Below are 12,621 nucleotides of genomic sequence, written 5' to 3' on the forward strand. Positions count from 1 at the left end.
AATCTCAGATAGGTTACAAACATGCATACATATTAATATATACATATCATGTTTATCAAAAAAAAATATATATATACACATATCATAATGTGTGTATTATAATTATATAATATATACATATCGCATAATATTTTCTAATTTTTTTTAGTTTTATCATAATTTTTTATCACATGTAAGTGAGGTAATGGATTTCTTTGAAATTGATAAATTAAAAAATAATAATTTTGATATAAATATTGTAATAATAGAATAAAACAGTATAAATATAGAGATAGGGGCATATTTGTCAATTTATAATTACCTTCCCTTCCCTCCTATTATAAGCCAAACAAGAAATATCCCTTCCCTTCCCTTCCCTTTTCCTCCAACCAAACAAAACCTTAATTATGTTTTTACCAACTTGTAATACGCGAAAGAAGCAGTAGTTACCATAATAATATTTGAAAAGAGAGGGGGGATATTAGCCTCATTTCGTTAATCTGCGGCGTACCCTGAACTCGCTGTGGTCCCGGGTTTAGTGAATAATGCGCCACGACTTTACCCAGATACTAACAACTCACCCGCGCAACGGTAAAATCCGCCAAATGAAAAATGGCGTCAGAGTCAGCGAACCGAGAACAACGTCACCTGCATCGTTTGAGTTGAGACAGAGCGCAAGTTCGATCTCTCTAACTGTGCATATGAATTGAGCAACTTAGGGTTTCTTTTAGTGGTTTATGATTTGAAGCATTGTCAAATGGCGGGAAGGAGGAAACCTCTGGTACTCGCTTCCACCAAATTGCTCATCAATTCTGTGCTCAGCTCGTCACAAGGTGGAGAAGCAAACACTGGAGCTGGAGACAAGCTCTTCGATGACGGCTCTCCCGGGAATTTGCGGTTACCTGTGGGGATTCTCCGACTCTCAGAGGGTGAAAACGAGAGACCAGAACCTCAATCGGATGCTCTTGACTATTCTGCGTCGGTCGGCCTATCAACTTCGCGTTTGAGAAGGCTTTCTATAACCTCGGGTTCGCTGGTAATTATCCTGGATGACGTCCTTAGTATTTCTTTCTCCCATTTTTGAGTCCTTTTCAGTGGGTGCCGATTTGAAACTCCAATCACGTGCAGTATAGAACCTCAAATTGAAGTTAAATAATTGAGCTAATATATAAGCCCGCTTGAGTAGTTTGCTTCTTGGGAATTTGTTTCCTAAACAAAGATAGCATAATATATGAAAGTGATGAGACTGCTCTATCACACTCAAAGAAATAATCCAAGTGCGTTCCATAGCAGATGATTCTATGTTTATGTTGTAAAATTTTATACGGAGATGGGAATTGATTTTCTGTTATCTGTATAAAAATTATGCGCTATTGAACAATTCAGAGAAGACATCCAATGTGAAACTGCAGGAAACTTTTCAAGTTTGCCCATTCCATTCCTCATAAATTGAAGTGCAAATATTAATACATCTTTTTCCCTTATGCAAGGTGCTCGTGAAGAATGTTGAGATGAACATACAGAGAATTGCTCAGGTCGTTGCCCTAGATCCTCCTGGCAGTGATGAGTGCACATCTGATGTTAAACTGCCCTCTGCCCATATAATGCTTGTATTTCCTTCTTGTGCTTTCCCTCACGGCGACACAGTAGATGATGAAGTCGCTTATATATCTCCTCTCTTAGCTTTCAACCTCAATTTGCACATAACATGCTTAGAGTCCATCCTACAACAAGAGGAAGAGGTATTAGCATCTTATTTTAATCCAAAAGGTGATGATGAGGCTACTTCAAAAAGCACTGAGACTTCTGTCATTGATATAGAATTTGTACCTTTGGTTCAAGCGCCTAGGTGTGCATCGCATCTAAGGGTTTCTTTTGTGAAGATACCAGAATGTGGTACCCTTGAAACCCTCAGAGGAAGTTCGTCTATTGAATCAGAAGACCGCCAAAATATGATTGATTTAGCATTACAAAAATATTTTCAAGTGGATAGATATTTGGCAAAAGGAGATATTTTCAGCATCAGCATAAATTGGAACTGCAATTCCTTTGCATGTATTCCTTGCAACCGGAAATCACAAAAGAAAAATGAAAGTCTTATCTATTTCAAGGTAAATCTATTTATTTCTTTACTATAAATGCTCAAGACCTACCGCAATGTGTTTCAGGTTACTATTGGAATGTAACTTATATCTTCAGGTCGTTGCTATGGAACCATCAGACGAACCAATTCTTCGTGTCAATCGAGCTTCAACTGCTTTGGTGCTGGGAGGGAGCTCCTCTTCTGCCCTTCCACCAGATTCGTTAATTGCTGGACCAGAAGAACCTGTGCCTTTACAAGGGGACACAGTAAAAATTTTGGCTTCTGTACTTACACCAGCTTTCTGTCCATCAGCACTTTCTTTAAAATTCAGAGTTTCAGTTCTATTGTATGGCTTAGCAGGTGTGTTCTAGATTGCCCCGTTTTGTTTTCTACAAAAACTTGTAACTGATTCTCTTCCTGTCAATGCCAGTTTATCTCCTGTAAAAAGATTTGTGTTTGGTATTAGCAAGTGATATTTTTTGTGCTATTTTTTTTTTTTGGATAATATATATTGTGTTGATGAGTTTCATGAGAAAATATCACTTAAATGGTTATCTTGTATTGCATTGGTTCCTGATCGCATAACTATGCACTTTGTGGTATTGACATGCAATTAATTCAGTTGTTCATTTATTTATTGATAATATATTGATTGATTGGTTTCTGTAGAAAACATCACTTGAACGGTTACTTTGAAATGCATTGGTGGTGCATTTTGTATTCTTGATTGCATGATGATGCAGGTTGTGGAAAGCGGACTGTTGTTAGATATGTTGCTCGTCGATTAGGCCTGCATGTGGTGGAATATAATTGCCATGATTTAACAGTATCAGAGAGGAACACATCTGTCGCTCTAGTTCAGGCTTTCAAGACAGCTCAAAGGTATATATTTTGAACATTATGGATATAGGAAAGCAATTTGTTTTGAAGTTACATTCCCAAGCATTTCCTATGTATGTTTTGATGAGAAACATATACTTTACCATTGTCTTTTCACTGGTTGTTCTTTTCAGGATAACAAACACATGTCTTCTTTTTAATTCACACACGCACAAAATCCTTTCTCCGATTTAGACTTGTTTGTGAGATTTCTGGCCTTGCTTGGGCCATGAACTAAATTATTAGGTTATGTCTGGATTTGAGAAATTGACTTCACTGGTTTTTGTGTTATCTGTAAAGTTTGATTCCCGCACTTAGTGTATGATATTTTTACAGATACTCACCAACTATACTTCTTCTCCATCATTTTGAAGTTTTTCGAGACATGCAAGCCCTTGAGGGTCCAATAAATGATCAAAGAGGCAATACATCTGAAATTGCATCAATTCTTAAGAAATTCACAGAGCCAACTCGTAAAGATGGTGGCATATACTCCCATGAGAAATCAAATGGTGAATTTGTAAGATCAAATGGTGGCATATCCATGGTCTGTTTAGTCCATAATTTTACCTATATATTTTCCCAATTGTCCTGCAGAAACTGTCCTCCTAGCATAATATCTTTGAAGGTCTAGGAAATACAATTTTTAAGTACATGTATAAATCCTTGCATACGTCTTTTTCCACTGGTCCAGTGAAGTAATAAATCCAAATCAAGAATGGAAATACTGACAGGATTGTGATTGTTTTTTTTAAACAAACATAGTTTTAAAGATATTAACTTTCACAACGTGCTGGTGAAGGTTGAGAAGAGTGCTGAAAATAGAAGTGGGCATCAGATCCTGTTGATTGCAGCTGCTGCTAGTTCAGAAGGTCTGCCTTCGACTATCCGACGCTGCTTCAGCCATGAAATAAAAATGGGGCCTTTGACTGAAGAGCAAAGAGCTGAAATGCTATCTCAGTCACTGCAAAGTGTCCTCTCTATTGTAAGTGAAAAATGGAGCTGTATCTTGTTTGTGTAGTTTAACGCATTTGAGACATTGATTATTCTTGGAAAAGCCCTCTTTTCAAGTCAAAAGATGGGACTCGACAATAGGTTGGTGTTATTTGATTATTACTGTTGATTTTGACCAATCAGACCATTGCTTCTTGCAGACTGATGCTGAGAGTTTTGTAAAAGAAATAGTTGGGCAGACATCTGGTTTCATGCCCAGAGACATGTGTGCTTTGATTGCTGATGTTGGTGCCAACTTATTTCCCGGGAGTTCTGATGCTGTAGACAAAGCCAGGCCTGGGGATATTGATAATTCTTCTAGTTCTGAAGTGATCCGGGACAGTAACCACTGGAGAGTTTCACCAGAGGTTCAAGGCAAAGAACACTTGGCAAAAGTTTTGGAACGATCAAAGAAAAGAAATGCCGCTGCATTGGGTGCTCCAAAGGTACATTAAGTGAACCAGCTTTCCATGATTGTTTTTCTCATCTGCATTGATCAGTGCTAGAAACCTGGATCAGAAATGCCGCTGTTATTGTTGCAAAGAAACATATACAAATAGCAATTAACATGATCTTTTTTGAGACTATGCTCCTCAATGCAGGAAATCTGAGATTGAATTTTTGTCTCTCAGGTTCCAGATGTCAAATGGGAAGATGTTGGTGGGCTTGAAGACGTGAAAAAATCCATACTGGATACTGTTCAGGTGAGTCACTTGTCCAGCATAACTGTTTTCATAGTCACATATTGCCTGTAAAACTTTTTTTACATCTCTGTTAAATCACTAGCAGATAAAAATTTTGTCTGATTTGGTATCAGCCTTGTAACTGAAGTTCTATTTATAATCAAGAGATACTAACTGGAGATTTTAGAGATATTTCCTATTTAACAGTTCATGACATGTTAGGATGTTGTCTTTCCTGTTGCATGTATGTCAACTAAGTCAGATTTGATGTGAAATTGTTGGAGTATTGATATCCCTCGTCTGAAGTCAAGGATTCTAGAATGTGGACTTAATTATGTGACCCTCAACTACTGATTAATTGTCAGCTTGAGTATTCAGAGAAATTGAAGATTAGATATGGCTGGAAGAGTAATGCATTCTTTTGACTATCTAGACATTGTAAGCACAGGCTAGCTGTACTGCCCTAGGCCAGTAGATGTTTATTGATGGTAATGCCAGCATCGGTCCAGGATTGAGTAGAATAATGAGAACCTCTTAGAAATGCTAGAAGAAGTTAAGGTGTTATCAATGTTGGTGTATGACATTGTCTAAATGGAGATGACACATAGTCCTCTTCTCCTTCAAGTTATTTTAATTTTAATTTATTAAGTTTGTTTCTTCTCTATTTTATTGCTTATCTTTAATTAGATTTTCCCCATGCAATGCATGGGATAAATAATAAACCGGTAGAAACTTTTTGATTGAAGAATTTATTTATTTGAAAAAAAGTTCAGGCAGGAAATTCAAAATTCAAATTTGAAATGGCAAAAAAGTGGAGAGAAAAGAAAGAATGACACTAGTGGTGATAATAGAAAAAAGAGAAGCACAAAGTCCAATGCAAACCACATTGTTCATGTGGCTTGTGAATAATATATTATGGGAAAAAGTGATATTGCTCTTGGCTAATGAACAGTGAAAGATGTACAGATTTTTTATATTTTAAACTAATGTGAATCTCATACATTGTATGGAGTTTGAAAAATAAATCACCTGTTCATTGCTCATGAATAGTTTTTTTTTTAGTTATATTATATAGAGACGAAAGCATGGCAAAATTGTTGACAATTGACAGGCTATTGTTTCTAAATATTTCATTTTGTGCTTTACATTTCAGTTGCCTCTCCTGCATAAGGATCTGTTTTCATCTGGATTACGTAAGCGGTCTGGTGTTCTTCTGTATGGTCCCCCAGGAACTGGCAAAGTAAGTTACAGAGCGTCAACAGTCCCTACTTGGCCTTTTTATCTGCTTTTTTTTTTTTTTTAGGCAATTTATCTGCTATTTTAATTCTAACTGAAGTTTGTCTCCTAATTTTCTTGCTCTTCCTTTGGATTGTAGACGTTATTAGCCAAAGCTGTTGCTACTGAATGTTCCTTAAATTTTCTTAGTGTAAAAGGGCCTGAGCTGATCAACATGTACATTGGAGAGTCTGAGAAGAATGTGCGAGACACTTTCCAGAAGGTATAGTGCTTTTCTTACTTGGGTCTAAAGAATTCTGAAGCTGTAGGAAATTTAAGAATTTGGAAGGGGTGGGGGCAATTTTCATTATCCAATTTTGTGATCATCAAATATTATGCACATTACAGGCCAGATCATCACGACCCTGTGTTATCTTCTTCGATGAGCTTGATTCTCTTGCTCCAGCTCGGGGTGCTTCTGGGGATTCTGGGGGTGTTATGGACCGAGTGGTTTCTCAGGTGATTTTATTTTTCTGAGGAAGACCGTTGTGTTCATGCATTCTTTCTTTGGGTTTCCTAATGTGGTAAATTTTCCTTTTACATCAGATGCTGGCAGAGATTGATGGCCTCAATGATTCTGCACAGGTTTTTATGGCATGGAGATGCATTGTTATAAAATATTACATTAACTACTTTGCTTCTGACACGTGGAACCTCTTTTGTTTCCTTTAGGATCTCTTTATCATAGGTGCAAGTAACAGGCCGGACTTGATAGACCCTGCACTTTTACGCCCGGGCAGATTTGATAAACTGCTGTATGTTGGAGTAAACTCGGATGCATCTTACAGAGAGAGGTAAGTTTTTCTTCTTTTTCTATCGTTGTCATGATGTGTTTGTTGTATGTAGGATGCCCGTGTTCACCTCAATTGTTAATATTCCCAGGGTCCTTAAAGCACTCACCAGAAAGTTTAAATTGTCTGAAGACGTGTCACTTTACTCAATAGCTAAGAAGTGTCCACCAAACTTTACTGGTGCAGACATGTATGCCTTGTGTGCAGATGCATGGTTTCAGGCTGCGAAACGCAAGGTAAGTGTGGCCTAAATGGTGATAACTGCTACTTGCGTCATTTGCATTTTGACATTAGGCCTGTTATGGCAGTTGAGATGATGGAACTGTCAATTTTATAGAGAGAAAATCAGTTGTCTATTTACCCTGGCGAGCAGGGAAATTATTGGGAGACCTAAATATTCTTTTGATTTTGAATTATTAATCTGTGCTTTAGGAGGTGCTAATCCTTGCTGCCTTCTTCTAGGTTTTAAGTGCAGATCCGGAGTCTTCCTGTAAAGATGATGAAGCAGACTCTGTTGTTGTTGAATACAGTGATTTTGTCCAGGTAACTTGCTCTTGTTGGCTTTAATTCTGGGCCCCTCAGTAGGGATCGTAAAGTTACTTGGCTTTGGGCCTTTAAATGGCCAATAATGTCATGAGAGAAAAAGTTTCTTGGCACTATATTTTAACGTGATTGAAATGTCTGTAATCAATCAAATTTAGTGGGAAAGTTGCCTGCATTACTCACCAAGTTTAATGTGATACCACATATTGTCTATATATACCTCGACCCCATCCTACGCCATTCCCGTCAGCACCAGGTGCAGTGAGCTTTCTTATCTGAATGAGAGCAAGTCAAATGCCTGTCAATGATTGTCAGTCTGGAATTTCAACGTCCTCTGGGAATACGCAGTTACTGACAGGATAGTCTCTCCACTGCCTATCATACATGTTGGGAATGGAAACATGCTAAAATTTTACAACTCTTGATTTTAAGGCCAAGCTCTATATTGTACGGTTGTTCTTTTGACTGCCATTTTCTGATTTGCAGGTCTTGGTGGAGCTGACGCCTTCTCTGTCCATGGCTGAGCTTAAAAAGTACGAGCAGCTGAGAGATCAGTTTGAAGGCGCATCAAAATAATCCTACTCTTGTATTATTCGTTTTCCTGCAAAAACAAATCAATAACAATAATAAATATGAACGGTCGATTTTTCAATGAAAAATAGAAAAAGAAAATGTAATTATGCATATTGCTACTTTAGCATTGGTCATGTGTTCCCACCAAAAGAAGGAATATTCCTGTCTTTTCTTGTACATATTTTGGACATACCTTCACGATATCCATGCAGGGCGCGCGTCACGTGGGCGATTCCAATCCTCTTCAGTGTGTCACCCTTCTTACTTCATTTGAAGGTTTGAAGCGCAACTCGTGAGGCATATTCTGGCCCGTTAGTTTTGGAAGAGTAATGCGTATTCCACTGCTTTTTAGGCAAACTGTTCATTATTCAATGGGTGGATATGATTGTCCGTCCCTTTCAAGGGACCCCAGGCATGAATTTTCCAGTCAGGTGAACGAAACCTCGTGGCCTATGCCGCTTTCTTATTGGTCAACCAGTGGATACATCTATCCTTCCTTTTTCTTTTTCAATTCCCCACTTTTCTTTTGTCCTTTTGTTGATGGCTTGATGCAGTACTGCAACCACTACTTTCGGCTTTGGGCTCATTGGGACATGAATTATTGATTTACATCGAATATGTGTAGGAATTAATTGTTTTAATTGTATGAAAATACTGGGAATCGAGGATAATCCTTTTCGGATTTTGAGAGATACATTTTTTTTTTGGCCTTCATTGTGGGGTACGTGCGAATGACGAAGGGGCGCTTTTATATTGTCTTGTATTTAAAACGGAGAAGACTACATATTTTCCTATAAAAAAAAAGAAATATTTTTTTTTAAACCTCGCTTTTTTCCAAAAAGTTTTTAACAAACTTTTCGACGGCAAGGTTGTGTGGCTTAGGAGGCAGGCCACAAAGGGAATCTCGAATCCAAATAGAAAAGGTCGATTGGTTTTACTCTTTTGCAAGCTATTTTGCGCGTCTGGAGTTGATGGTGTTGGTTTTCTATTTATTGTCTGAATTTTAAGCTAAATAAGTTTAACTTTAATTCTTAATAAATTATATTACCCAGTAACTTCTGATTTGTTGATAAAAAATAAAAAGTTAAAAAATACCGTATAACATGAATAACTTAAATCTAGAGTGAATATGCCAAAAGATGAGTACTCAATCCAATGTTATGATCTTTCAACTCTGCTTTAGTTCTGAACGGATTATATTTTATTTAAAAAATGTAACAAGTGCTATCGAAAACCTTTATGGTGGTCCAAGACGCGTCCAAGAAATAGTTAGGGTGTTCAGGGGATGGGGACGCGGAAATGCGCACAGTTCGTCCTGAAGGTTAACTTCATTATTGAGTCAACCTAAAACAACTTAGACCAAGATCCTGACATGAGACAAAATCCCACGGAACAATTTCCACTGTAACGATGAAAAACTAAAAGTGTGTTTAGATTGACGGTAGATAAAACTGACTTCTATACTAACTGATTTTTGTAATTGAAGTTAGAGTAAAGGTCAGTCAGTATAATGCGATTTATGTTTGGATAGGTGCTTATAAAAAATCAGTTGAAAAAGTTAAAATTATTTGGATGATTAATAGAAAAGTGAGTTTAGTTGTAAAATGACTAAAAAAGGCATAGACTTTATCGAATAGTAGTGTTTGATATTTTATGTTTTTAATGTGATAATTGCTTAAAATAATACCTAAAATTATTATGATAAAATAAAAATATTTTATTTGTGAAATTTTAAAATATTTATTTATTTTGTTCCCAAATAATCCTTTTAGTGATTATACATATTAAGGAGTTTTTATTAATAGGTAGTTTTAATGCACATGATTAACAAGAATATTTTAGGTAAAACAACATCAATTTATTCCAAATAATTAAATTAATTAATTTTATTAATATCTTCAAATTAGTTATCTAACTTTTATATTAAGAATATGTAGTATAAATTATTGGGTTTGTTAGGAGTAATTTTGTCTTTTTTATTACCATCTTTTCTCTCTCCACGTTTGTGACAGCAAAAACTCAAAAAATTAGTTTTAGCGTTAGGCTATCTTTTTACTCAAAAATTCATTTGCAAAAACGCTCACTCAAACATTTGTTTGAACATTTATCTGCTAGTAATGTGAGTTTGCATCATTCCAATGCACGTTTTTTGTTGAAAACGTTAATCCAAACATGCGCTAAAATTCCTCAAAAGTCAGGAAAAGAGAGAGAAAAATACAAGACAGAGAAGAAGGAATAGTAGTTTCAGGAAACAACAGATTAAAGAATGAAGGATCTGGAAGGAATTTCCACCATAGTGGCTGGCTGCCATAGCAGAGGCGAGTGAGAGTTTGAAATAAGGTTTGAGTGTCTAGTCTTAGTAAAATTTCTTCAAAAACATGGAGAGGAATGAAAGGAAAGGAATAATGCTGCCATTTGAGGCTGTAGCGTGTATGTGACTCAGTTTTGCATCCAGGGAAGGCATCATGAGCTTGTGGTTAATGAGACTGATGAGCCTTAGGATTTGGGGTTCATGGAGGGTTAAGTTTGCGGTTGGGCTATGTAGTGCGTGTATATATATACCTGCTATTAAATTAATACTACCTCCGGTTCTTAATATAAGACCCTATTTAACTTTTATTTTGGTCCTAAATATAAGATCCCAATCCACTTTGTCTCTTATATTTATACTTTTTTTTTTCAAAGTAGCCCTTCTAACAATGATAGTTCTAGTCAATACACTTGATCAGCAAAGATATTTTAGAAAAGACAACACCTATTTTAAACATATAACTAACTCAACTTACTTCCTTAATCTCCTCAAATTACTCAACTGGCTCTTATAATTAGGACCGGAGGTATTACATACTACATATCAATTAATTAATTTTATTTTTGTGTCACTTTGAATTTCAACTGAAGTGATCTTTTTTATCAAATCTTTTTTTTCAAATGACCAAATTTCAACTGAGATGCAAAAAGAAATCAACATATTTTTATAGATAGACATTTTTGGCGATAAATATTTTTAGTATATTCATTCTTTTATCTATTAAGAACATTAATGATTCTATTTTATCTGCTTTTTATTATTAAAATATCAATTTTTTTACTAAAAATATCATTGTCCTATTGATAATTTTTTTAAAAAATATGTTTATTATAAATATAAACGTTGTTTGAAAGAAGTAAGCGCGATCTTATCGTCATGTCACATAATACCTCTAATATGCTGTTCAAAGGTATCTCATCTATCGTTTATCTCCTATCGGTTTTATATCTAATATACACTCTGTTTCGAAATCAAATTATAAAATTTTTTATTTAAGTCCTTTTTTTTGCCAGCTAATACTTTTTTCGCAATAAAATGAAGCAAATCAATATTAAAGTTTAAAGAAATCATTTCAAATTTAATTTAAATTCAAATTAATTTTAAATTTTTTGGTTTAGTTCACTCATCTTATTCTAAATAATGCATGCCACCCCCTTCATATAACACACATGAAATCAAGGTGGAAATTTTTAATTATGTAACAAATTTTAATTATTACAGAATTAAAGTATTTATCATACAATATTGATTCTCAGTAGAATAATAAACACTATATATAATTATATACTGTATCTTTTGAATTCTTGCCTATTATGGACTTGCAATTTGTGGTTTAGTGAACAAGTAGCAAGTCTTCAGGGCAATAATCTTGTCATAATCGATAAGAAAAGCTAAACTTGATACAGAGTATAAAACATGAGATTGACAATCTAGTTTTCACTAAAAGATATACTTTAATTTATAATTTTTTGAGCTTATTATAAATAATGCATATTTATATTATTGTAATTCTAAGAAAATATTGGGAATTGGGGATAATATCCTTTTTGGAATTGAGAGATACTTTCAAATTAGATGAAAGGGGAACTTTTGAATTGCCTTGTATTTAAAACGTGAAAGACTACATTTTTTAACGAATTTTTTTTTTAAAAAAATACAAACTACTTGACTGAAAGAAGGCCAGATAGCTTAGTGTGTGTTGGGATCCACGTTGGATCCAAAATAAGTGACTTTTATAGTGTTTAAGTGTTTGGCTGAGCTTTTAGTCCATGAGTATGATTTAAGGACCAAAAGTTGGCTCGAATCTGATTTTTTCAAAAGCTGCTTCTTCCTTACTTATGGTTGTATCTAATCGTGCCAATGGGGTGGCTGTGTGCTTCACATAGCTAACACTTCTCAACATTTGTCCTTTTCATTTTTTACCAATTTAACTTCTACAAAATTCAATCCAAATATAAATCACATTACCCAATTTAATCTTTGCCCAATCTTACTTTTCTCATCAATGGCAGCCTCCTGAAATAGAGGTTTTTAACGAACTCTTCAACAGCAGATAATGTTTGGTTCACGAGGCAGCCAACAAGGGGATCCCAATTTAATTTAATTCATACCAAAATACTATTTTTGAGATTTTGAATTAACAGGTAATTTTTTGTTTGATCCCCAATTTTTCGCTTGAATTTTGAGCTAAAAATATAATGAGTAAGTTAAGTAAATTATATTACATTTGGCTCCTAATAAAAAATTAGTTGGGAATTAAATTTGATTTTAAATATAAAACTATAATACACTTTATTCCTTCTTTCAAATTATATTTATTGATTATTGATTGTACATCTTAAAGGGTCTGTATGGAGGAGGAGCTTTAAGGAAAAATAAAAGGAAGAGGGAGGCCTGGGTTTCGCGTCTACCTGAAGAGGGGAAAAGAGAGGAGGGAGGCATCGGTTTTGTGTGTAGCTGAAGAGGAAAAAGACGAGGAGGGAGGCCGTGAAACCATCGTGCTCCGAGTCG

The 12,621-nt window shown here is 35.3% G+C and overlaps 1 protein-coding gene across 2 annotated transcripts; it reads left to right on the plus strand.

Moving 5' to 3' along the window:
* The first annotated feature begins 611 nt into the window (after window positions 1-611).
* Window positions 612-8,481, plus strand: LOC114720784 (peroxisome biogenesis protein 6). 2 transcript variants are annotated; one of them, XM_028906478.1, is made up of 16 exons: window positions 612-1,015; window positions 1,470-2,090; window positions 2,179-2,422; window positions 2,806-2,944; window positions 3,278-3,488; window positions 3,744-3,926; window positions 4,096-4,380; window positions 4,567-4,638; window positions 5,771-5,857; window positions 5,993-6,115; window positions 6,241-6,351; window positions 6,439-6,477; window positions 6,565-6,686; window positions 6,775-6,919; window positions 7,146-7,226; window positions 7,713-8,481. In XM_028906478.1, the coding sequence occupies exons 1-16, from the start codon at window positions 737-739 to the stop codon at window positions 7,800-7,802; spliced, it is 2,832 nt and encodes a 943-aa protein (XP_028762311.1). In that variant the 5' UTR covers window positions 612-736; the 3' UTR covers window positions 7,803-8,481. The 2 variants fall into 2 exon arrangements, with proteins under 2 accessions (XP_028762311.1, XP_028762312.1); XM_028906479.1 differs by having other exon boundaries at window positions 613-1,015; window positions 3,278-3,461.
* Window positions 8,482-12,621: the final 4,140 nt, after the last annotated feature.

Source organism: Neltuma alba, unplaced genomic scaffold (assembly GCF_004799145.2).
Source record: "Neltuma alba isolate B1F8T4 unplaced genomic scaffold, ASM479914v2 tig00011999_pilon, whole genome shotgun sequence".
Lineage (NCBI taxonomy): Eukaryota > Viridiplantae > Streptophyta > Magnoliopsida > Fabales > Fabaceae > Neltuma > Neltuma alba.

Coding starts and splice junctions, on each gene's coding strand:
- LOC114720784 (XM_028906478.1), top strand. CDS start 737: ATGGCGGGAAGGAGGAAACCTCTGGTACTCGCTTCCACCAAATTGCTC. Junction 4,381..4,566: donor CTGCATTGGGTGCTCCAAAG/GTACATTAAGTG, acceptor TTTGTCTCTCAG/GTTCCAGATGTCAAATGGGA. Junction 5,858..5,992: donor GTCCCCCAGGAACTGGCAAA/GTAAGTTACAGA, acceptor TTTGGATTGTAG/ACGTTATTAGCCAAAGCTGT.